At 46.6% G+C, this 24,961-nt stretch overlaps 1 protein-coding gene across 2 annotated transcripts in view; it reads right to left on the bottom strand.

Annotated features, from left to right (window-relative positions):
- Positions 1–6,530: 6,530 nt before the first annotated feature.
- The window catches only part of ARHGEF19 (Rho guanine nucleotide exchange factor 19), a 49,406-nt gene continuing 30,975 nt past the window's right edge, over positions 6,531–24,961 (bottom strand). For both annotated transcript variants that reach the window (XM_077260389.1, XM_077260388.1), the window contains exons 4-16: positions 23,322–23,415; positions 20,087–20,253; positions 19,099–19,346; positions 16,265–16,425; positions 15,407–15,559; positions 15,026–15,155; positions 14,551–14,625; positions 11,049–11,138; positions 10,786–10,949; positions 9,350–9,508; positions 9,139–9,218; positions 8,918–9,022; positions 6,531–7,177 (exon numbers count right to left, since the gene is read on the bottom strand). In XM_077260389.1, coding sequence (XP_077116504.1) covers positions 7,020–7,177; positions 8,918–9,022; positions 9,139–9,218; positions 9,350–9,508; positions 10,786–10,949; positions 11,049–11,138; positions 14,551–14,625; positions 15,026–15,155; positions 15,407–15,559; positions 16,265–16,425; positions 19,099–19,346; positions 20,087–20,253; positions 23,322–23,415 — 1,784 coding nt within the window. In that variant the 3' untranslated portion in view covers positions 6,531–7,019. The remainder of the gene's footprint in view (positions 7,178–8,917; positions 9,023–9,138; positions 9,219–9,349; positions 9,509–10,785; positions 10,950–11,048; positions 11,139–14,550; positions 14,626–15,025; positions 15,156–15,406; positions 15,560–16,264; positions 16,426–19,098; positions 19,347–20,086; positions 20,254–23,321; positions 23,416–24,961) is intronic.

The raw sequence follows: 24,961 nt of genomic DNA, 5'->3' as shown, positions 1-24,961 counted from the left end.
AATCAGTAATGTATGTACACAGTGACTGCACCAGCAGAATAGTGAGTGCAGCTCTGGGGTATAATACAGGATGTAACTCAGGATCAGTGATGTAATGCATGTACACAGTGACTGCACCAGCAGAATAGTGAGTGCAGCTCTGGTGTATAATACAGGATGTAACTCAGGATCAGTGATGTAATGTATGTACACAGTGACTGCACCAGCAGAATAGTGAGTGCAGCTCTGGGATATAATACAGGATGTAACTCAGGATCAGTAATGTAATGTATGTACACAGTAACTGCACCAGCAGAATAGTGAGTGCAGCTCTGGGGTATAATACAGGATGTAACTCAGGATCAGTAATGTAATGCATGTACACAGTGACTGCACCAGCAGAATAGTGAGTGCAGCTCTGGTGTATAATACAGGATGTAACTCAGGATCAGTAATTTAATGTATGTACACAGTGACTGTGCCAGCAGAATAGTGAGTGCAGCTCTGGGGTATAATACAGGAGGTAACTCAGGGTCAGTAATGTAATGTATGTATACAGTGACTGCATCAGCAGAATAGTGAGTGCAGCTCTGGGGAACAATACAGGATGTAACTCAGGATCAGTACAGGATCGGTTGAGGTTATTAATGGTTGTCTGAAAAAGGTTCTGTTGCTGAATGGACAAGTCGTCAGAATTCACTCCTGTATAATCACCGACCGATGAAGTCTCCTTTGTACTCGATGGAGACAAGTCCGGAACTCTGCCGGCACAGGAGCAGGTTTAGGCCATGCAGGTGGTCTGGGGATATTGTGTACAGACACGGATCTTGGGACACTGTTGAGAAATGGCCGCAGTACTGGTTATATATTCTGTACAATTGAAATGAGACTTCACATATTACGCCTAGTTGATCAGTGTCTACACCCATCAACATCTGGCTTCTGCAGGACATTGGGCTACGGGCCGCACACCCAGCTGCAGGTGTCCTTTGTCCTCAGCTGTCAATGGTGATCATGGTATGGAGCAACAGAGTCTGGTATACAGGTTTCTCCTCTTCAGTGATGAGTTTTCTCTTGGACACAATGATAGTTGGAGATTGCTCTGTAGACCACATGGACAACGTCATGAAGAGGCATTCACAAGCCAATGCCGCATCAGTCCTACACCTTTTGGTGTGGGGTGGTATATTGTATGTAGGTAGCTGGACCCGTCTAGTCTGTTCAGGTGCACTGACAGGTCGGTGTTATATTGATTTGGTCGTGGATCTAGTGGTGCAGCCATTTCTCCAAAGTGTCCAAGGAGCCGTTTGTCAACACAACATCACCACCCGCACGTTTCTCGTCCTACTGTGAGCAGTGTGCGTGACCTAAACCTGCAATGTCTTTGTACTTGTCTCCCAGCAGGGACGGCGCTGGTCGGTGATCACACAGGAGCTGCTGGTAGCGTTTCCGGACTTGTTTCCCAGCAGGGACGGCGCTGGTCGGTGATAACACAGAAGCTGCCGGCAGGTGTCACGATAACGTAAATATGCCATGGTCTGAGTAATTTTCTAGAAGGTCCATGGTTCCAGACATTCGCTACGATTTCACTCCCCCTGCTATACAGCTGTAATGTGAGACCAGCGTGCCATCAGCCCTCACTGAGGAGTTTTATGGCCTTAAACTGAAAGTATAAGTAGAAGCACATGGAAAAACCAAGGTTCCTTTGTCCTTGCAAACGTAAATATCATAGCACCGTTAATAATAGAAGTGGGACAAAAACATTTTTGGCATGTGCCTCGATAGAAAGAAAAGCGGATTTGCACATACCGTCCCATGCAACAAAATCCTTTATTGTGGCATCATCATACCAACAGCAGGCAGATAAAACAGTGGAGCAACTACAGACGACGATTGTTTCACGCTTACATTACATTGTTGAAGCACAATGTAAGCGTGAACCGATCGTTGTCTGCAATTGCTCCACGGTTTTATCTGCCTGCTGTTGGTATGATGATTCCACAATAAAGGATTTTGTTGCACGGGACGGTATGTGCCAATCCGCTTTCTTTTCTATGGTCATACAAATTCTTTCTTTGGAAGTGGCACCCGTAATCCCTGGTGTGTGTGCAGCTTCTTCAACCCGAGGTCATATGGCTGTGCCTTCGTCCTGCTTCTCTCCCATGGTATGTGCCTCAAAAGGACTACAAGCCAGTGAGTTTTCTAGGTTCCAGAACCAGCACAATTGAGAAACAGATTACTACGTAACTGGGTCACCCAGCTACCCCACGTCTATACTCATACGAATCCCTATGTCACGATGAGCATAACGACACGGGTGTCGTCTTTCTACGAGGTTCATACGCCGATATAGGTGGGATAATGTTTTTTCGTATACTCAAGAAAGAGGAGTGCATTCCATAGCTCTGCCCACCCCATGAGGTTATCCAAGGGGGAGACCCTTAGTTTTGGGCAAAGGTACAGTTAAGTATATATATATATATATATATATACAGACATTTTTCTAATTTTGGTTATAGACATTACCTCAATGAATTTTTAACAAAACAATTCAGATGCAGTTGAAGTTCAGACTTTCAGCTTTCATTTGAGGGTATCCACATTAAAATTGGATGAAGGGTTTAGGAGTTTCAGCTCCTTAACATGTGCCACCCTGTTTTTAAAGGGACCAAAAGTAATTGGACAATTGACTCCAAGGCTATTTCATGGACAGGTGTGGTTTGTTATGTCATTCTCAATTAAGCAGATAAAAGGCCTGGAGTTGATTTGAGGTGTGGTGCTTGCATTTGGAAGGTTTTGCTGTGAAGTAAACATGCGGTCAAAGGAACTCTCCATGCAGGTGAAAGAAGCCATCCTTAAGCTGCGAAAAAAGAAAAAACCTATCCGAGAAATTGCTACAATATTAGGAATGGCAAAATCTACAGTTTGGTACATCCTGAGAAAGAAAGCAAGCACTGGTGAACTCATCCATGCAAAAAGACCTGGGCGCCCACGGAAGACAACAGTGGTGGATGATCGCAGAATAATCTCCATGGTGAAGAGAAACCCCTTCACAACAGCCAACCAGGTGAACAACACTCTCCAGGAGGTAGGCGTATCAGTATCCAAATCTACCATAAAGAGAAGACTGCATGAAAGTAAATCCAGAGGGTTCACTGCACGGTGCAAGCCACTCATAAGCATCAAGAAGAAAAAGGCTAAAAAAGGACAGAAGCAGCCGAATGAATTCTGAGGTCTTCAGAGCCACCATATTGTGTGCTCAGATCCAGCCAAATGCAGCCAAACTGATTGGTCGTCGTTTCATACTACAGATGGACAATGACCCAAAACATAAAGCCAAAGCAACCCATGAGTTTATTAAAGTAAAGAAGAGGAAGATTCTTGAATGGCCCAGTCAGTCACCTGATCTCAACCCAATTGAGCATGCATTTCACTTGTTAAAGACTAAACTTCAGCCAGAAAGGCCACAAACAAACAGCAACTGAAAACCACGGCAGTGGAGGCCTGGCCGAGCATCAAAAAGGAGGAAACACAGCGTCTGGCGATGTCCATGAGTTCAAGACTTCAGGCCGTCATTGCCAACAAAAGGTTTTCAACCAAGTACTAGAAATGAACATTTTATTTACAATTATGGAATCTGTCCAATTACTTTTGGTCCCTTTAAAAACAGGGTGGCACATGTTAAGGAGCTGAAACTCCTAAACCCTTCGTCCAATTTTAATGTGGATACCCTCAAATGAAAGCTGAAAGTCTGAACTTCAACTGCATCTGAATTGTTTTGTTTAAAATTCATTGTGGTAATGTCTATAACCAAAATTAGAAAAATGTTGTCTCTGTCCAAATATATATGGTTCAGAAAAAAAAAAAGGGTTCATCCAGTCTGTTCAGCGCTCCCAGGTAACAGGCAGAGGTATTACTAATCTTCAGTAATTTATTTAAAATAAAAAACAATATATAGAACAACGGGTTTCTGCTACATGCTTATTAAAAATAGCCTTCCTCAGGTATGATATTGCTTTATAGATTACTACAGTTATGTAGTCTACACAGGTCCACTTGAATAATCAATTATGTTAATTGATCAAGACCTGGCTAGTTCATAAACTTTTGGCTAGTGAAACTAGTGTCATGAGGACCATGAAAAAAACTATAGGGTCTTCATTGGGCGATACAGCTAAATTTCCATTTTTTGGTGTGTATTTTTTTTTTTTTTTCCTTAGTGGTCAAAAATGAACACATGTAATGAGTTCTTACATAAATTAAAGATACAGAATTAACACTATGATCAAATAAATGAATAGTCTTTTCAGATTTATTTGTTTGTATTAACAGAAGAGATGTATGAAATGTATTTGTTATACTTTTTAGGAATTTTTTTTTTTAAAAGAAGTATAATATAATGGACATAATCATTGAATATATTGTATTTATGGATAATGATATAGATACAAATTTTGTCCATGTATTGTATTTATGCTAATTAATGGTTTTAAGTTTGTTATATTTTATCATGTATTTCAACTGTTTAATCTTTTACACGGATAAGTTAAAGCTATATACTGAAAACCACTAAGCAGCAAATAAGCTAATGAAGAACCACCAGGTCTTGATCAATTAACGTAATTGATTATTCAAGTGGACTTGTGTAGACTATATAACTCTAGTAATCTATAAAGCAATATCATACCTGAGGAAGGCTATTTTTATTAAGCATATAGCCGAAACGCGTTGTTCTATATATTGTTTTTTATTTTAAATAAATTACTGAAGATTAGTAATACCTCTGCCTGGTGCCTGTTACCTGGAAGCGCTTAACAGACTGGATGAACCCCTTTTTTTTCTGAACTTCACTCCACGGTCTCCTGGCTGAGAGATCCATTGTATCCAGACTATAGCTGCACATCAGGGAGACAAGGCATCTCATCCAGACTGCAAAGGTCGATACGCTATGATACAAGCCACACCAAAGGAGAGCAATTTAGCCTTTGAAAATGGAGTTGAACTAAATAATCTGCACTTATATCTATCTGCGCCCTGTTTCTTGTCTTTTTCCCCTCTCCTAGACCCTGTAGCCTCGGGGTCATATATTTCCAAATATATATGGACGTAACTGTATACAACTCAGAGACCCAGACAAGGGGGGGGGGTGTCTTTTGTCAGGAAATTCAGCTACGATAGGCTGTGCAATCTGACCTGAGGATTTTGGAGAAGGTCCCCCCTCCCCCACCCCCACATGGCTTACCATGGAATGACATGAAAGAACTGTAAGTTGATTTTCACCGTTAATCCCTTTTTTTTATTTGCAATTGTATTGTACATACGATACTTGTCTTTTATAATATCTTTTTAACCATCTGTAAACACTGCCTACCTCCTTTTGGTGTAAAATATGTAAAATTACTAGCTTCGTTTCTCCTTGCTCTATAATGTACGGTCATGTCCTCTGAAGTGAATTACGCTACTAATTTGGGTTGTCTCCGGACCCGTTATTAGTTAAGAAATCGGAGCCGGTGGCAGCGGATTTCTCCTGCGCTTTTGGGAAACCTGGTAGCGACAGCGGCGTTGATAATTATTGTTCCCGACTGAGTGGGAATAGTTATATCGCCCTCGCTGCAGTGTGCCCATTAGCCAGTACATAGCAGACAGTCTTTCTGGCAACTAATTACCCTAGATGCAGTACCCTGTCTGACTAGAGGGTAAGGGGGCGCCAGAAAGCTGCAAGTTCCAAACCGGAACTGGGAAGTGGGATATAGATAAATCGCCTTCAGAAAATAACTTGGGCAACGAAACAACCCCGGTTCATGGCATATTGGGGTCAGTGGGGTGGGATGGTAAAAATATCCTCCCTGTGATTTGTGACAGCAGGGTCTCTGGACTTGTCTCCCAGCGCAGACGGGCCTGGGCAGTGATCACACAGGAGCTGCCGGCAGGGGGTCCTGGCGATTCATAGATTCAGTGTCAGGCTATGTGCCCACGTTGCAGAAATGCTGAGCAAATGTCCGCTGCATTTCCGCAACTCCCTGCCATGGGTAAAACACAACGTGGGCATACAGCCTTAGAACCATCCTCAGACGCCCATTACTAACCTCGGTGACAACAGCCGAGGCCGGAGGTGCCGGGACGTCTACAGATGGCGCATACATGATCCTGACTAAATACAGGAGTGAAGTCTCCATTTTCCATCATCTGTAGCGTCTCCGTCCGGTTACTTACCCCACGACCCTTCCTCACCCGCTGATGCAATCTTAATATTACGGAGCAGCGCTCGCCCTGACTTTTATTGTGTGCCCAACAGATCTTCTGGTAGATGTTCACACTGATGAGTTTTCCTACAGTGGCCTCTGAATGAAGCGCTATACAAAGATCACCATATCTGGTGTGTGTACCGCCGCCCCTGTGAATTAGTAATGGAAGCCCCTCGGGCAGATCCTAATGACGCCGTGTCGGTGCAGTAATACGTGGCACCTCCGGCACAGATCTGGATAGGAATCCTGTGAAGTGGTCGTGTTCTGGTACCACCAACGCCGCAGTCTGGCGAAATAACACAGACGCTAATCTGAAGAAATGTAATTACACAACTATGTACAGAACGCTCTGACGGGGCCACGTCTTGTGGGGCCATAAGGAGCCTGGTGACCACCCCGTATCTATATTACATACTTTTGATGTCTCTCGGTATGTTCTGCACCCCAACATGGAAACCATAGGCCGGAACGTCGTGTGGTACTGGAAACTCTCGGCCCTTGTCACTATCGTGCTGCAGATCTTCTGCCCAGAGATCATGAACAGACGGGGCCCAGATCTGACAGGTATGGTCGCCCCCTGTAACACGACGGGTCCGGGGGGAGCAGGGGAAGTAAAGCGCAGCAGTCTTGTGTGACAAGGTCAAGGGACCCAGAAGATAGGACGGGGCCACGTGAGGAAACAAGGAAAAGGTGAACTACAGGAACTACAGGAGACTGCTGAAATGTGCAGGACATTGAAATGTCATATGTGCGGACCACAACCCCCAGGGTACATGTCATTGTGTGGTCTCTGAGCTACGGGGGCTTCAGCTCCAGTTTACTAGTGGCATGCTTGATCCTCTTGTTCTCCCGGAGATTGCGCAGCCGAGCGTTCTTACTGGTAATTTCCTCCACATGAGTTGCTGGCACCCAACCCCTCTCTCCATCCGAAAGTCGAATACCTTCCATCCATCCTGCCAAAAAGTAAGACACCAGTTATACAATGGCCCCAAGCATCGAGACAGACATCTGCATGTCAAACGAGGACAGCAGCAGAAAAACAGCGCCTAAACATTCACAAAAACTAAATATCACATTGGACACAAAACAGATTTTCTTTACCCTACAAGTAATCTTTACCTGTGATCCTTGTTACTTCCCATATAAAGCAACTACTGCCCCCTATGTACAAGAATATAACTAGTATAATACTGCTCCTATGTACAAGAATATAACTACTATAATACTGCCCCCTATGTACAAGAATATAACTACTATAATACTGCCCCTAAGTACAAGAATATAACTACTACTAGATGGTGGCCCGATTCTAACGCATCAGGTATTCTAGAATATGTATGCGTAGTACATTGCCCAGCCCACGCTGTACATTGCTCAGCCCACGCTGTACATTGCTCAGCCCACGCTGTACATTGCTCAGCCCACGTAGTATATGCAGGATGCATTGCGAAATTACCCAGACGACTTAGCGGTCTTGCGAGACCGCTAAGTCTTGTGGGTAATTTCGCAATGCAGCGCCGGGAACGGAAGATGGCGGCCGGTGCGAGCGGCTCGGCGGACTACAGAGTGTGAGTATAGCAGGTTTTTTGTTTTTTTATTATTTTTAACATTACATTTTTTTACTATTGATGCCGCATAGGCAGCGTCAATAGTAAAAAAGTGGGGACACACAGGGTTAATAGCGGCGGTTATGGAGTGCGTTACCCGTGGCATAACGCGGTCCGTTACCGCCGGCATTAACCCTGTGTAAGCGGCGACCGGAGGGGAGTATGCGGGCGCCGGGCGGGGAGTAAGGAGCGGCCATTTTCTTCCGGACTGTGCACGTCGCCAATTGGTCGTGACAATGGTCGTGGGCGTTTTGCCACGACCAATCAGCGACTTGGATTCCATGACAGACAGAGGCCGCGACCAATGAATATCCGTGATAGACAGACAGAAGGACAGGCAGACAGACGTGACCCTTAGACAATTATATAGTAGATAATACTGCCCCTATGTACAAGAATATAAACTACTATAATACTGCTCCTATGTACAAGAATATAACTGCTATAATACTGCCCCTATGTACAAGAATATAACTGCTATAATACTGCCCCTATGTACAAGAATATAACTGCTATAATACTGCCCCTATGTAGAAGAATATAACTACTGTAATACTGCTCCTATGTACAAGAATATAACTGCTATAATACTGCTCCTATGTACAAGAATATAACTACTATAATACTGCTCCTATATACAAGAATATAACTGCTATAATACTGCCCCTATGTACAAGAATATAACTGCTATAATACTGCCCCTATGTACAAGAATATAACTGCTATAATACTGCCCCTATGTAGAAGAATATAACTACTGTAATACTGCTCCTATGTACAAGAATATAACTACTATAATACTGCTATGTACAAGAATATAACTACTATAATACTGCCCCAATGTAGAAGAATATAACTACTATAATACTGCTCCTATGTACAAGAATATAACTACTATAATACTGCTATGTACAAGAATATAACTACTATAATACTGCCCCAATGTAGAAGAATATTACTATAATACTGCTCCTATGTACAAGAATATAACTACTATAAAACTGCTGCAATGTTTGAGAATATAAAGGAGAGGAGATCTGTGGTGACAGATCAGCAGTCATCGCTCGGTGTGCGGCGCTCTCTCACCATCGGTGGTCTTGGCGGTGAGGCGGAGGATGTCGGCTTTCTCCAGGGTGAGCTCGTCGTGCTCCTGTGCCGTGTAAGCCTTGATGCACTGCACTTGTGGGGCATCTGGAAGGAGAGGGAGATTATAAGGTGGCAACGCGCGTCTTGCGTGTTCCGGGGGCGCAGCAGCACATTATCGGAAGGTGAGGCGCTAACGTTCTCATTATTCCCAGTGATCTCACCTTCACTTTCCGTCAGGTTCTCGAGGTCACTGAGTGGGTTGGAGGGACACATGGCCGAGATCCAGCGCTGCTTCTGACTCCTGAAGGGAGAGACAGTGAGGAGCCAGCATACATGGAGGAAAGATGGGTGATGTCTGCAGTTATTGTTCTGCGGTCATGTAATGGTGACCCCCATAACACTGTTGTAGCGCAGTGTTCCCCCCGCACTCACTCGCTCTGCGCTCGCAGCAGTATCTGGTGCTTTGGTTTCTGCTCGTGGCACAGCTGGACGTGGAACACCTCCCCAGGGACCTCCTGCAACTTCCAGCTCAAATCCGTCACTTTCAGGTCACACACCTGAGCGTGCGCGAACACGGCAAAGCGGCCCAACCTGCGGAGCGCAGAGAACAGTGACCCAAAGAAAGGAAACAATGTATCAGCTGATAGTACAAAGCAATCAGTGTACAAAGCAACAGTGAACTGGAGACCACGGAGCGGAAACCCGGGAGCAGCTGGAAGAGGATAGTGACCCCAGGAGTCCTCCACGCCGGACGCCCCCTGTGCCACGCCGGACGTCCCCCAGTTTCACGCTTGACGCCCTGAGCCACGCCAGACGCCCTCTGTGCCACTCTAGACGCCCTGTGCCATGCTGGATATGTAGAAGTCTCCCCCACTGACACGGAGCTGGACCCCGGGGCCACTCTTATATAGCGCCATGTGACGACTTCCTCTGGGAATCTACATGGACAGTAGTGTCCCCAGCACCATATTTATTACTGGTGCATGAGTGATCCGTGGACACTGTGGATACATGGAGCGGGGCCCCTCTGGGCTGCAGGGGGCCCTCATTGCTCATTTCTATCCAAATTGTAGAGAAGTCCATGTCTTCCACCCTTCAGAGGCGGCCCCCCAGCTATCTCCTGATTTTACGTGGTTGGGGGTCTCTGTTGTTGTGGATACACATTACACTTACGCTGGGTTTACACTTGTCGACCACAACCTGTCAGCCGATAGGGGGGCGTTCATGCTGTGATGACCCTGGCTGACCCCCCGGTTAACCGCACTTCCACGCCCACAAAACAGTTGGTAACACGATTATTCAGTCTGCACAGAACATTGGGTTCTCGGCAGCACAGACTGGCTACACAGGAAGATGTGCTGCCGAGTACAAGGTTTTGTAAGATTATAAATCATCGCGCCGAGAGTTCCCAATCATCCGCTCGCCTACATGGGCCTTTTTTTCGTGGAGCGCTCGTTCCCCATCATTGACCCGTGTGGACATGCTGTGCATCAGATCACCCCCTGGTTCGTGCAGTCCCAAATATCACCGTTTTCGGCAGCACTTCTACTGTAAGCCGGCAATGTGCTGCCGGCAATAAGGAAGAGGGGCTGATCACGTACAACAGGCCGACTGAGTAAGCAGAGCTGCAGTGTAAAGCAAGGACCAGAAACCTCTTATTACACAGCTCAGACTCCAATACTCAGTGCTGCTAAACTGGAGTCATCACTGTGCAGTATTGGAGCCCAACCAGCAGAAATGTGTGAGGGCGCCATCGCAGCGACGGCAGACTGTCCTGTAATACACAGGTGTCGGGGGGATGTCAGAGTGTGGGGGGCACCGATGTATGGTAATGGCGCCCATGTCAGTCTGGCTGACGTGACACTCACTCCTTCTTCCTGGAGAGCAGGAGGCAGTCATTAAACAGGTGCAGATACACCGGTTTTGGGCTGAGCTTAAACCGTGACCCGGCTGCGTTCGGAATCTGCATGTCCAGTTCTGTCAGTTCTCCGTGCTTCACCAACCAGCGAGACTGCGAGATCAGCGGGAAAATCTGCAGAGAGGCCAAGATACAAGGTGTAGAGTGACACGTTACCGCATCCATCAGCATGGCCACGGGGGGGCAATTACCAGCCAGCGGGCAGATCCTCACCTTACTCTCAAAGTGGATCTTCTTATTGAGATGAATGAGCTCCTCGGTTCTCTTCATGGACTGAACGCTGGAATTACACTCCTTCACCAGCTAAGCAAGAAGATAATATACTTCAGTCACCTATTCCTGCTGACTACCAGCCTATACACCACGTGACAGGTTGTCAGCGACTCCCTATGTTACTGACATCACTTATCTACTACATAATTGTCTAAGGGTCACGTCTGTCTGTCTGTCCTTCTGTCTGTCTGTAACAGATATTCATTGGTCGCGGCCTCTGTCTGTCATGGAATCCAAGTCACTGTTTGGTTGTGTCAAAACGCCCACAACCAATCAGTGACGCGCACAGTCCGGAAGAAAATGGCCGCTCCTTACTCCCCGCACTCACTGCCCGGCGCCCGCATACTCCCCTCCGGTCGCCGCGTAACGGACCGTGTGTCCCCAATTTTTTACTATTGACGCTGCCTATGCGGCATCAATAGTAAAAAAATGTAATGTTAAAAATAATAAAAAAACAAAAAACCTGCTATACTCACACTCCGTAGTCCGCCGAGCCGCTCGCGCCGGCCGCCATCTTCCGTTCCCAGGATGCATTGCGAAATTATCCAGAAGACTTAGCGGTCTTGCGAGACCGCTAAGTCTTCTGGGTAATTTCGCAATGCAGCGCCGGGAACGGAAGATGGCGGCCGGTGCGAGCGGCTCGGCGGACTACGGAGTGTGAGTATAGCAGGTTTTTTGTTTTTTTATTATTTTTAACATTACATTTTTTTACTATTGATGCCGCATAATGTTAAAAATAATAAAAAAACAAAAAACCTGCTATACTCACACTCCGTAGTCCGCCGAGCCGCTCGCACCGGCCGCCATCTTCCGTTCCCGGCGCTGCATTGCGAAATTACCCAGAAGACTTAGCGGTCTCGCAAGACCGCTAAGTCTTCTGGATAATTTCGCAATGCATCCTGGGAACGGAAGATGGCGGCCGGCGCGAGCAGCTCAACGGAGCTTCGGTGGATCCCAAGCATCGTAATGTACAGCGTGGGCCGGCGCAATGTACAGCGTGGGCCGGCGCAATGTACAGCGTGGGCCGGCGCAATGTACAGCGTGGGCGGCGCAATGTACAGCGTGGGCTGCGCAATGTACAGCGTGGGCCAGCGCAATGTACAGCGTGAGCCAGCGCAATGTACAGCGTGGGCCAGCGCAATGTACAGCGTGGGCAGCGCAATGTACAGCGTGGGCTGCGCAATGTACAGCGTGGGCTGCGCAATGTACAGCGTGGGCTGCGCAATGTACAGCGTGGGCTGCGCAATGTACAGCGTGGGCTGCGCAATGTACAACGTGGGCTGCGCAATGTACAACGTGGGCTGCGCAATGTACAGCGTGGCCTGCGTAATATACTGCGTGGCCTGCGCAATGTACAGCGTGGCCTGCGCAATGTACAGCGTGGGCTGCGCAATGTACAGCGTGGGCTGCGCAATGTACAGCGTGGGCTGCGCAATGGACAGCGTGGGCTGCGCAATGTACAGCGTGGCCTGCGCAATATACATCGTGGCCTGCGCAATATACATCGTGGCCTGCGCAATATACATCGTGGCCTGCGCAATATACATCGTGGGCTGCGCAATATACAACGTGGGCTGTGCAATATACAACGTGGCCTGCGTAATATACTACGTGGCCTGCGCAATGTACTGCATGGGCTGCGCAATGTACTGCATGGGCTGCGCAAGGTACAGCGTGGGCTGTGTAATATACTACGTGAGCTGTGCTATACACTACGCATACATATTCTAGAATACCCGATGCGTTAGAATCGGGCCACCATCTAGTATATTATCAACGTGTTTAGGGCCCGAACATACAATGTAATCAGGCAGGAGAACTCGCCTCAGTCTTGGTGGTGGGTCAATAGGCAATAGAGATGGATGAACATTTAATTACAGTGTCTTGCAAAAGTATTCACCCCTTAGCATTTTCCATGTTTTGCTACCTTACAACCTGGAATTTCAGAGTGGTTTTTTTTGAGGATTTGCATCGGTTCATGTAAAGAACATACCTACTCCTTTGAATATTTGGTTTTCTTTTTATTGTAAAGCAAATAGGACAAAATAACTGAAAACTTAAGAGTGCATAACTATTCACCCCCTGTGAAGGATGACACTAGAGAGATCACACAGAATCCCTCCACATGTGACGAACCCACACCTCACCACCCCGCCTTACGTCACTTTTTACATCCGCAAGCTCATGTCGTATGGATTCCTCACTTGCACCATCGTGACATTCTGCATTCCCTGAGGACAGCTAAGGTGAGCTTGGCCCAGTTTTACCGACATACCCCCTGACCACACAGGTTCAGGGAGGCCCAGGGAGTGAGAGGATGTGGCCCACACAGCCACTGATGTGACACCACACTCGCTCACAACTCTGACAAGCTGAGAGACCCTTTTCACTAGCACCAGTGGTGGTGTTTGGAGATCTCCTAGGTCATTGTAGTGTTGTCTGGAGATCTCCTTGGCCTTCATGTTGTTTGGAAATCTCCTTGGTCTTTTTGGTGGTGGTTGGGGATCTCCTTGGTCTTTGTGGTGTTTGGAGATCTCCTTGGTCATCGTGGAGGTGTTTGGAGATCTCCTTGGTCTTCGTGGCATTGTTTGGTTAGTGCTGCCTCTTGTTCAAGGTATTGCAGCCTCTCTGACCTTTCTGAAAATGTAACGTGTATATACTGACAGATATGCAACACTTTGATTGCACACAGGGGGACGTCCTGCCACTAAGCATGGGACTAAAGGACCTGATCACACCAGAAATTTTTAGGGGCTTCATGGCAAAAGTAGTGAATACATATGCACATGCCTATTTTTAGTTACTTGATCTCACATTATGCTTATATTTTTCTCGCTTCACCAACTTAGACTATTTTGTGCTGATGTGTCACACACAAATCAGATTACAAAAGTTGTAATGTAACAAAATGGGTATAAAGCAAAGAATACTTTTGCAACCCACTGGTGAATAAAACCTCACCGCCCTTCACAAACCGGTCCTCGCAATGTGCCCTCACCTCGCTCTTCCGTTGATACTATAGCACAATTTGCACCCGTCTGCCACACAGTCACACCGAGTCCAGGTGGGCCCCACATGTTCAGCAGTCCTGCCACATCCAACACTCCCTCCTCCCCAATAATCACACCCGGGTGTCACATCTCAGCCGCCTGTCACCTCCAGTGCAACCACCCAGTCTACAACACTGCGCTGAGTACACAGAGGCAGCAATGACGAGATGTCTGACCGCGGCCCATAAACCTGCATCACTGGCTTCGTGAGCACGCTCCCTTGTACGGCCATTAGATTGTAAGCTCCTGAGCACAGTCATTGATGTCAGCAGGATGGGACACATGCATGGTCTTGGAGCGGCATGTCACCTGGGCGGCAGTTATCTACGATTACATGGCGCCATTTCTCCATCACCCCCAGTGTGACCTGCCCATTCCCACCCTCCGCTCACCTTCTTGAGCTCAGTGAAGGCTTCGCTCGCTGTCTCTTCATTATGGGACCCGGGGGCCGTGTGCTTCAAGATGTTCTGCAAAGAAAGGAGAACATGACAACTCCGACACAGTGGGGAAGGGGAAAGCTTGTAATAAATCTTTCCTAAGAAATGATTTCCCATGTCGCAGTTATATGTCCTACAGTCAGCGCCTCCCCAACCTGATAACAGAAAGCAAAAGATTGCAGTCTCCAGGTGAATGAGAAAACGCTCGTGATGGAGGATTGCACCTTTTATGGGACTTGTCGGGAGCACGGTCCTCCGGCACCATGGAGAATGTACCGAGCGGTCATATTAACCATCCATCATTCGCATCATGTGATGGCCGATCATCCGGGCTCATCAGTGAGCGTTCATTTATGTAAATGTGTCTTTACAAAGAAGATAAGGAGCACATATGAGGCCGATCATGGCTGAGCACATCCCCATCACCTACCTCCACCAACATCTTCAGACGCATGATCCTCTGGAAGGGCAGGATAAGGAAGGAGGTCAGGGGCAGTCGCTGGCACACTTGGTCTTCTTCCAGCTTGGCCAGGACTCCACGAAAGCGAGTGTTATCCAATCTGTAGGGGCGACATATACATAGCACAGTATTACACCACAAGCAGAGCCGTGTTCACACTGCAACATTGATCATCACCCCAAAGCAAACCCCGATTGCCTGCACTTTGTCTTTCCGGGTGTTACCGGTGCAGGCGATCATCATCCACCCTGTTCAGAACATCCTAATAATTCATCTCTTGTGACAACACTGTCCAGTACATGAAGAAGTCTCAGCTCGGCCATGCTGATTGTGACAGGAGGTGACACTTACAGCAGCCGCTGGTAGGTCTGTTCTTGATAGGCCTGGTTGGTGACATAGGGAAGATAAACTCTACGCAGCTCCGGACAGTGCAGTAACACAATGTCACAAACATCAAATCTCAGGATGTCTTCCTCCAGACGTTCCTCCAGGTCTTCCAGGAACCTGTGGATGTGATGCAAGGGAGAACCGTATCACGTAAGCATGCATCCTTTACAATTAATATTCTTTGGATAGAAAATGGTTTTAACCACATTTATCACGCAAGTCTCAACAGTGTTTGGTGTAAATTAAGCCCCCGAAAAGTTATACATTAGTAAAGTTTTACACTAGAATATGTAGCAAATTTTGGTGCAAATTTGCAACCTCCCGTGGGATTTGTGGCTTTCATTTTCTGACTTTAGGACAGTCTAAACCTGCAGCAAATTTAAGTATCGTGAAATCACGTAATAACGTGGGAGAAATTTTCTCCAATGAATGTCATGTTTTATACCGGCATAAAGAAAACCAGTCTTAATCTGCCCCAGTGGGTTCTGCAGGTCCTAAACCAGGACAGAAGATACAAGTCCAAAGGGATACATAACCTGTGTCTACAGGCCAAACTGCGGCTATGGACAGAGCAATCTATAAATGATTATTACCATCACTATCCCTGATACAGGCTCCCAGACACTCAAAGTAAATCATACATGCAATTTTTTTTTTACGGATTTTGGAATGTACAGGGATAGTCACCAAAAATTGAATGCAGTGGGTGGAGAACAACAGCTCTCTATGGTGACCTGAAATAAGTCACACATACCCCACTCTGTCTGAAATGATGGTGAAGGGCAATAAAAAAGTCAAGGCAAAGCTTTAAAATATTCTCACCTCTCACTGATTTCCTTGACTTCTGGAAGTTTAGAGAAAAGCCACTGCTTCTCCTGAGCCCCTAGACATTCATTGAGCTCTGGAGAGTTCAGGAAATGATCCACAACTATGGACAAACTGTTAACGTATGAAGCTTCTGACGTCACCAACTCAAATTTAGCCTGAAGAGACAAAAACACATAAATGGTGAGAATAGACCGGGAACATGAGACAGAGCCGGCAAATGGCTAGATGAGACCGGGCGAATGATGAGAGAGATGGCGACTGGTGAGAAGAGAAGGAGATCATGAGACATTGAGCCAGCCAATGGGTCAGATGAGACCAGGCAAATGAGGAGAGAGCCGGGGAATGGTGAGAAGAGAAGGGAAACACGAAACATAGCCGGGGAATGGAGAGAAGAGAAGGGAAACACGAAACATAGCCGGGGAATGGCGAGAAGAGAAGGGGAACACGAAACATAGCCGGGGAATGGCGAGAAGAGAAGGGGAACACGAAACATAGCCGGGGAATGGCGAGAAGAGAAGGGGAACACGAAACATAGCCGGGGAATGGTGAAAAGAGAAGGGGAACATGAAACATAGCCGGGGAATGGTGAGATGAGAAGGGGAACATGAAACATAACTGGGAGTGGTGAGAGGAGTCCAGACAAATGAGGAGAGAGCCGGCGAATGGTGAGAAGAGAAGGGGAACACGAAACATAGCCGGGGAATGGTGAGAAGAGAAGAGGAACACGAAACATAGCCGGGGAATGGTGAGATGAGACCGGGTGAATGAGGAGAGAGCCGAGAATGGTGAGAAGAGAAGGGGAACACGAAACATAGCCGGGGAATGGTGAGAAGAGAATGGGAACACGAAACATAGCCGGGAAGTGGTGAGAAGAGAAGGGGAACATGAAACATAGCCGAGGAATGGTGAGAAGAGAAGGGGAACACGAAACATAGCCGGGGAATGGTGAGATGAGACCAGGTGAATGAGGAGAGAGCTGGGAATGGTGAGAAGAGAAGGGGAACACGAAACATAGCCGGGAATGGTGAGAAGGTGAACACAAAACATAGTCGGGGAATGGTGAGAAAAGACAGGGAACATGAGAAGAGAGACGGGTTGATGGAGGCAAGGACACACCAGTGAGGAGTCACACAACACACATGACACAATAGACCAGGCACCAGATACTCATGACTATCGGGGTCTTAGCTGGTATTGAGCGCATGATATTACTATCTACATACAGTTAAAAGAAAAAAGGGGTTTAGTACCATGTTAGCCAGTTAAAAAAAAAAATAATGCTTAGTGGTTTTCCACACTGAGAGCATTATTTTATCTACATACAGGCAGGGCAAAAAGTGTTGGCACCCTTGAAATTGTTCCAGAAAATGAAGCATTTCTTCCAGAAAATTGTTGCAACTCCTCGTTTTGTTATACACAGGTTTATACCCTTTGTGTGTAATGCAACAACACAAAACAGTGAAAAAAAAAAGGCAAATTGGACATAATTTTACACAAAACCCCCAAAATGGGTCAGACACAATTGTTGGTACCTTTCCAAAATTGTGGGTAAACAATCTTATTTCAAGCATGTGATGCTCGTTCACGTAACAGGTGTGGGCAATGTGAAAATCACACCTGAAACCAGGTAAAAATGGGAGAAGTCGACTCAATCTTTGTATTGTGTCGGTGCCACACCAAGCACAGAGACCAGAAAGAGGAGAAGAGAACTGTCTGAGGACTTAAGAAACAAAATTGTTGAGCGACATCAGCAGTCTCAAGGTTACAAGTCCATCTCCAGAGATCTTGATGTTATTTTGTCCATGGTGTGCAACATAATTAAGAAGTTTACAACCCCTTGGCACTGTAGCTAATCTACCAAGACATGGACAACAGAGAAAAATTGATGAAAGGTTGCAAAGCAGGATAGTCCGGGAAGGTGGATAAACAGTCACAGTGAAGGAATTCAAGTTGTCCTGCAGGCTCAGGGTGTATCAGTGTCGGAGCAAACTATCCATCCACATGTGAATGAAATGCTAATGGTAGGACACCCAGGAGGACCCCGCTGCTTACACAGAGACATAAATAAGCTAGACTAAAGTTTGCCAAAATCTTCGTGTGTAAGTCACAATCTTTCTGGGAAAGCAACTGGACAGATGAGACCAACATAGAGCTTTTTGGTAAAGCACATCATTCTACTGTTCACCAAAAACGGTATAAGGCCTACAAAGAAAAGAACACAGTACCTACAGTCAAATATAGTGGAACTTCAGAGAGGTTTGGGGGATGTTTTGCTGCCTCTGCCACTGGGTGCAAGGCATCATGAAATATGAAGATTAATAAAGGATTTTGGGTAGCAATGTAGTGTACAGTGTCAGAAAGCTGGGTTTGCATCCTACAATCCAATAATGATCAGCAAGTACCCAGATATAGCGACAAATTATCTGCCTCACATTACGTCTTGTGCTCAACCCACATCCAGAGCTGCAGTCACAATTCTGCTGGCTTCTAGTGGGCTTCAACTTTCCCTTTGCCTTGACGTGGTGCATTAAGAGAGATGACAGCGACAGGATTTGACTATACAGTGGTGTGAAAGCGACCATTTCATCCACAATATAATGCAACACATGGCGGTGTAACATAGGATGCTATGCTGCTCAGGGTGCGGCTGGGAGCTAATTTTCCAGAGCTAGCTAGCAGAACACGGATTGCAGCTCTGGTGTAGAAATCATGGCGTAACTTGAGAGCAGATTATGGTCCAGCTGTTCTTGTGCTACAGCTGCAGTAACGTCAGTCAGCCCTGCCCCATGGGGCGATCATGGGCAGCACATACAGCGTACACACAGTACCTCCTGCAGCTTCCTCTCCTGGATGGACAGCGTGTTCAGCAGGCCACTGCCCCTCACATCCGGGATATCCTGCCATAGAGAGAACGTAGAACCTCGGGACGAGCGCTGGGAGCGGAAGGAGCTGCTGGGTGACAGGTTGCTCTTGGGACTTGCAGACACATCGTCTTCCTCCACAGTGGTGTCCTCTCGCTTCTGCCTCTGTAGCTCTCGGTTTATGGCCACGTCACTGTACTCCTGATACAGGATTGCTGAAGACAAGACAGCACCAGCAATATTACTGGGGAGCACACAAGGGGGTGAATCATCAGCCGGGGGTTACTGGAAAGTCAGCACAGATACAGACAGCTATGGGTAATCAGGATAGAGAACAACCACCATACGAGAGGCTAGAGCATTGCCCAAACCTGCACCTAAGCGCTGCCCAAAGCTACGCCAGAGCGCTGCCCAAAGCTACGCCAGAGCGCTGCCCAAAGCTACGCCAGAGCGCTGCCCAAAGCTGCTGCAATCCTTTCCATTACTGTTCCGTTACAGAATTACATCCTGTATTATACTCCAGAGCTGCACTCACTATTCTGCTGGTGCAGTCACTGTGTACATACATTACATTACTGATCCTGAGTTACATCCTGTATTATACCCCAGAGCTGCGCTCACTATTCTGCTGGTGCAGTCATGGTGTACATACATTACTGATCCTGAGTTACCTCCTGCATTATACTCCAGAGCTGCACTCACTATTCTGCTAGTGGAGTGACAGTGTATGTACATTACATGACTCAGGATCAGTAATGTAATGTATGTACACCGTGACTGCACCAGCAGAATAGTGAGCGCAGCTCTGGGATGTACATAGATTCCAGACTCGGGTTTTGGGGCATGTAATTGCTGGATGAGTTCTTGTGTCTCTCTGCCTCATACATTGACAAGAAATATTCACAATTACCTATGGATGTGTCCAGCACATAGACAAATAATAATGAAGTCTTACAGCTCAGTAGGAAACGAGACTGTCTCCTTTCACAGTATGACTGTCTTCGTTCTGTCTGGTCTGCGTCACTGTGACTTGTGGGTGACCGTCTCATGTGGCTGTCACTCTCGGCCTCCTGGCTGGGTGGTCTTGCTGGACTGGACTCTGCACCATCTGTCAATTTGTTCCTGAAAGGGTGAAAGAAGACTCAGTGAGGCCTCAGTGGCCGGGGGACGTAGGGAGTGGAGGTTGCGGGGACACAATTGAAGGGCAAGTGCGAAAAATTCCTTTTAATGAAGCAAACAAGAGTCTGTTCTGCAAACACTGAGACAAGGAAACATAATGAACAAATCCTTCAATTACAGAAAACTCCCCCACATCAGACCTGTGGATGGGAGGTCTGAAATATAGCGAGTAGTATGTATTATGAGATGTTCATCTGCAGAAGGCAAAAATCACAGTCACATACAGATAAGTGGATGTAATGTGACCAAACCATCGTCTCTTATCTGTCTGTATCTGTAGCTGCTCGATCAGGCTTCTCTTTAGACTGAACACAGGCATTAAATAAAACCATCTGATGGACTGAGGAGCAACAGGGACCGTCCAACAGACCAAGGAGAAAGTCCGACAGACCGAGCAAAAAAGAAGAGACCAACCATCCTCCAGACTGAAGAGAAAGGAAGGGAACGTCCATCCGACAGAGCGAGAAGAAAAGAAGGTACCGACCATCCGCTAGAGTAAGGAGAAAAGAAGGGACCATCATCCGACAGAGCAAAGCAAAAGGAAGGAACTGTCCGTCCGACAGAGCGAGGAGAAAAGAAGGGACCGGCCATCCGCCAGACTGAGGAGAAAAGAAGGGACCGACTATCCAGAAGAACAAGGAGAAAAGAAGAGACCGACCATCAGCCAGACTGAGGAGAAAAGGAGAAAGTCCAACAGACCGAGGAGAAAAGAAGGGACCGACCATCCGCCAGACTGAAGAGTAAGAAGGGACCATCCATCAGACAGAGCGAGGAGAAAAAGGAGAAAGTCCAACAGACCGAGGGAAAAAAATAAAAGAGACCGACCATCCGCCAGACTGAAGAGAAAGGAAGGGAACATCCATCCATCAGGGAGGACAAAAGAAGGGACCGACCATCCGCCAGACTGAAGAGAAAGGAAGGAACCATCCATCAGACAGAGCGTGGAGAAAAAGGAGAAAGTCCAACAGACCGAGGGAAAAAAATAAAAGACGACCATCTGCCAGACTCAAGAGAAAGGAAGGGAACGTCCATCCGACAGAGTGAGGACAAAAGAAGGGACCAACCATAAGACAGAGCGAGGAGAAAAGAAGGGACCATCCATCCGAAAGAGCGAGGAGAAAAGAAGGGACCAACCATCCACCAGACTGAGAAGAAAAGAAGGGACCAACCATCCGCCAGAGCGAGGAGAAAAGGGACCGACCGTCCGCCAGACTGAAGAGAAAGGAAGGGACCATCCATCCAACAGAGCGAGGAGAAAAGAAGGGACCGACCATCCGCCAGACTGAGGAGAAAAGAAGGAACTTGCTATCCGACAGAGCGAGGAGAAAAGAAGGGACCGACCATCAGCTAGACTGAAGAGAAAAGGAGAAAGTCCGATAGACCGAGCAAAAAAGAAGAGACCGACCATCCACCAGACTGAAGCGAAAGGAAGGGAACGTCCATCCGACAGAGCGAAAAGAAAAGAAGGGACCAACCATCCGCCAGACTGAGGAGAAAAGAAGTGAACGATCATCAACGAGGAGAAAAGAAGGAATCGACCATCAGCCAGGCTGAGGAGAAAAAGAGAAAGTCCGACAGACCGAGGAGAAAAGAAGGGACCGACCATCCACCAGACAAAAGAGAAAGGAAGGAACCATCCATTAGACAGAGCGAGGAGAAAAGAAGGGACCAACCATCCGCCAGACTGAAGAGAAAGGAAGGAACCATCCATCAGACAGAGCGTTGAGAAAATGGAGAAAGTCCAACAGACTGAGGGGAAAAAAAAAGAAAAGACGACCATCCGCCAGACTGAAGAGAAAGGAAGGGAACGTCCATCCGACAGAGTGAGAACAAAAGAAGGAACCAACCATAAGACAGAGCGAGGAGAAAAGAAGGAACCATCCATCCGACAGAGCGAGGAGAAAAGAAGGGACCAACCATCCGCCAGACTGAGGAGAAAAGAAGGGACCATCCTTCTGACAGTGCGAGGAGAAAAGGGACCGACCGTCCGCCAGACTGAGGAGAAAAGAAGGGACCATCCACCCAACAGAGCGAGGAGAAAAGAAGGGACCATCCATCCGGCAGAGCGAGGAGAAAAGAAGGGGCCGACCATCCACCAGACTGAGGAGAAAAGAAAGGACCGACCATCAGCCAGAGTGAGGAGAAAAGATGGGACCGACCATAGGCCAGACTGAAGAGAAAGCAAGGGACCATCCATCAGACAGAGCGTGGAGAAAGTCCAACAGACCGAGGAAAAAAAAAAAAAAAAAAGAGACCGACCATCTGCCAGACTGAGGAGAAAAGAAGGGACCGCCATCCGGCAGAGCGAGAAGAAAAGAAGGGACCAACCCATCCACAAGCCTGAGGAGAAAGGAAGGGACCATCCATCCGGCAGAGCGAGGAGAAAAGAAGGAACCGTCCGTCAGAGCGAGGAGAGATGGGACAGTCCATCAGAGGGAGGACTGATCACTTGTACAACCTTGCTTGGGCTAATATACTCATTCACATCCCTGTTTAGAGGTTGTCAGATACATTAATTCTCAGCGTCCACAGGATGTAAATGAACAATTCATAACATTATCTCCCAATTGTGGGATTCAGTTTTTTGGTTTTTTTTATTTAATGGATTCCCTAAAGAAAGTGCCCAATCAATGGTCGGCAATCGGGAAAAAGCAAGGTTTGTGGTTGATGTCAGTTTTTTCATGTCAGTGGCTGACCGTAGAGACCGCCCGAAACCAGGTCAGGAAGTTGACTGTGATGGTCAAGAATGGGGTGAATGTTTGATGAGAGCACAGACCAAGCAAGTTTGGATAAGATGACATCTAATTATCACGTCTAGCGAGGATTCCAGAGACATGGTGCCTCTGATGAGGCTTGGGTTGTACTGAAGGGGATTCAGTGCCACAACAGGAAATGTCCACCATTAGTATAGAACGTTTTAGGAGCCCTCATTGGACGCCGCTGGATTAGGAAAGAGATCCTCCTTCAGAATGAGGTTCTAGATTTGGAACTCAGTTGAATTTTTCATTTACCTGAGCCATGAGGGGTCAGTGTCCACTGTGGCCGGCTGGTGAAGACCCGTCACCCCAGCACTGTTGCATCTTCTCTCCCTTCTACCAGATTTTCCTATAGATTGAGAAATAGTTGGTGTCAATGAAGCGGACAACACTACCCCCCCCCCCCCCATATCATGTGAAACTTCATTCACCATCATACACTGCTCGTATATCTCATGCCATCATGTACAGGTGAAACCAGAAGTTTCCATCCACTATATAAAAAGATACCTGCAGATGTACTGTTTTTCTCAATATCTGACATGAAATCAAAATAAAACCTTTCCTGTTTTAGGACAATTAGGATTACCATAATTATTAATATTTGCCAAATGCCAGAATAATGAGAGACAGATGGTTCTAAGATTTTCATTAGTTACTGCAAAGCCAAAAGTTTCCATACACTAAGATTAGTGTGCCTTTAAACAATTCTGGACTGTCCATATTATGAGGTCAGGTGTTTGGAAGCTTCCGATAGGTTTTTTGGCAACATCTGAGTTAGAGACACATCTGTAGATGTATTTTAACGCACATCTGAAACACACTGTTTCTTTGTGTAACATCATGTGAAAGTCTCAAGAAATCAGCCAAGATATCAGGAACAGAATTGGTGGACTTGCACAAGTCTGGCTCATCCTTGGGTACAATTTCAAGATACCTGAAGGCATCTCGTTCATCTGCTCAGTTATACATAAGTACAAACAAGATGGGAATGTCCAGCCATCATACCGTTCAGAAAGAAGACTGGTTCTGTGTCCCAGAGATGAACGTGCTTTGGTCCAACATATGCATATCAAGCCAAGGACAAAAGCAAAAGAGCTTGTAAAGATGATGGCAGAAGCTGTAAGATTGTGTCAATATCCACAGTGAAATGAGCACAGTATCAACATGGGCTGAAAGGCCACTCTGCCAGGAAGAAGCAATTACTCCAAAAGAAATATAAAAAGCCAGATTAATATTTGCAAATGCACACAGGAACAAAGACCTTAAGTTTGGACACGTCCTGTGGTGTAATAAAAACAACATTGAACTTTTTGTGCATAATGACCATTGTTATGTTTGGAGGAAAAAGGAAGAAGCTTGGGAGCCTAAGAACACCATCCCCACTGTGAAACACGGGGGTGCAGCATCATGTTGTGGGGTTGTTTTGCTGCAGGAGGGACTGGTGCACTTAACTAAATAGATAGCATCATGAGAAAAGAAGATTATGTGGCAATACTGAAGCAACATCTCAAGACATCAGCCAGGAAGCTAAAGCTTGGGCGGAAATGGGTCTTTCAAATGGACAATGACCCGAAGCATACTGCCAAAATAGTACGAAAGAGGCTTCAGAATAAAGTCAGTGTTTTGGAGTGGCCAGCAGAAAGCTCTGATCTCAATCATATTGAAAATGTATGGGCCAAGCTGAAAATACCGGTGCGAGCAAGGCGACCTACAAACCTGGATCATTTACACCAGTTTTATCAGGAGGAATGGGCCCAAATTCCCACCAACTATTGTGAGAAGCTTGTGGAAGGAGATCCCAAACGTCTAACCCAAGTAATTCAGTTTAAGGGCAATGGCACCAAATACTAATGAAATAGATGGAAACTTTTGACTTTGCAGTAAGTAATAAA

This window comes from Ranitomeya variabilis, chromosome 4 (genome assembly GCF_051348905.1).
Source record: "Ranitomeya variabilis isolate aRanVar5 chromosome 4, aRanVar5.hap1, whole genome shotgun sequence".
In the NCBI taxonomy this organism is placed as follows: Eukaryota; Metazoa; Chordata; class Amphibia; order Anura; family Dendrobatidae; genus Ranitomeya; species Ranitomeya variabilis.
The sequence above is the reverse complement of the archived record's forward strand: the minus strand, read 5'-3'. Positions and strand labels throughout refer to the sequence as shown.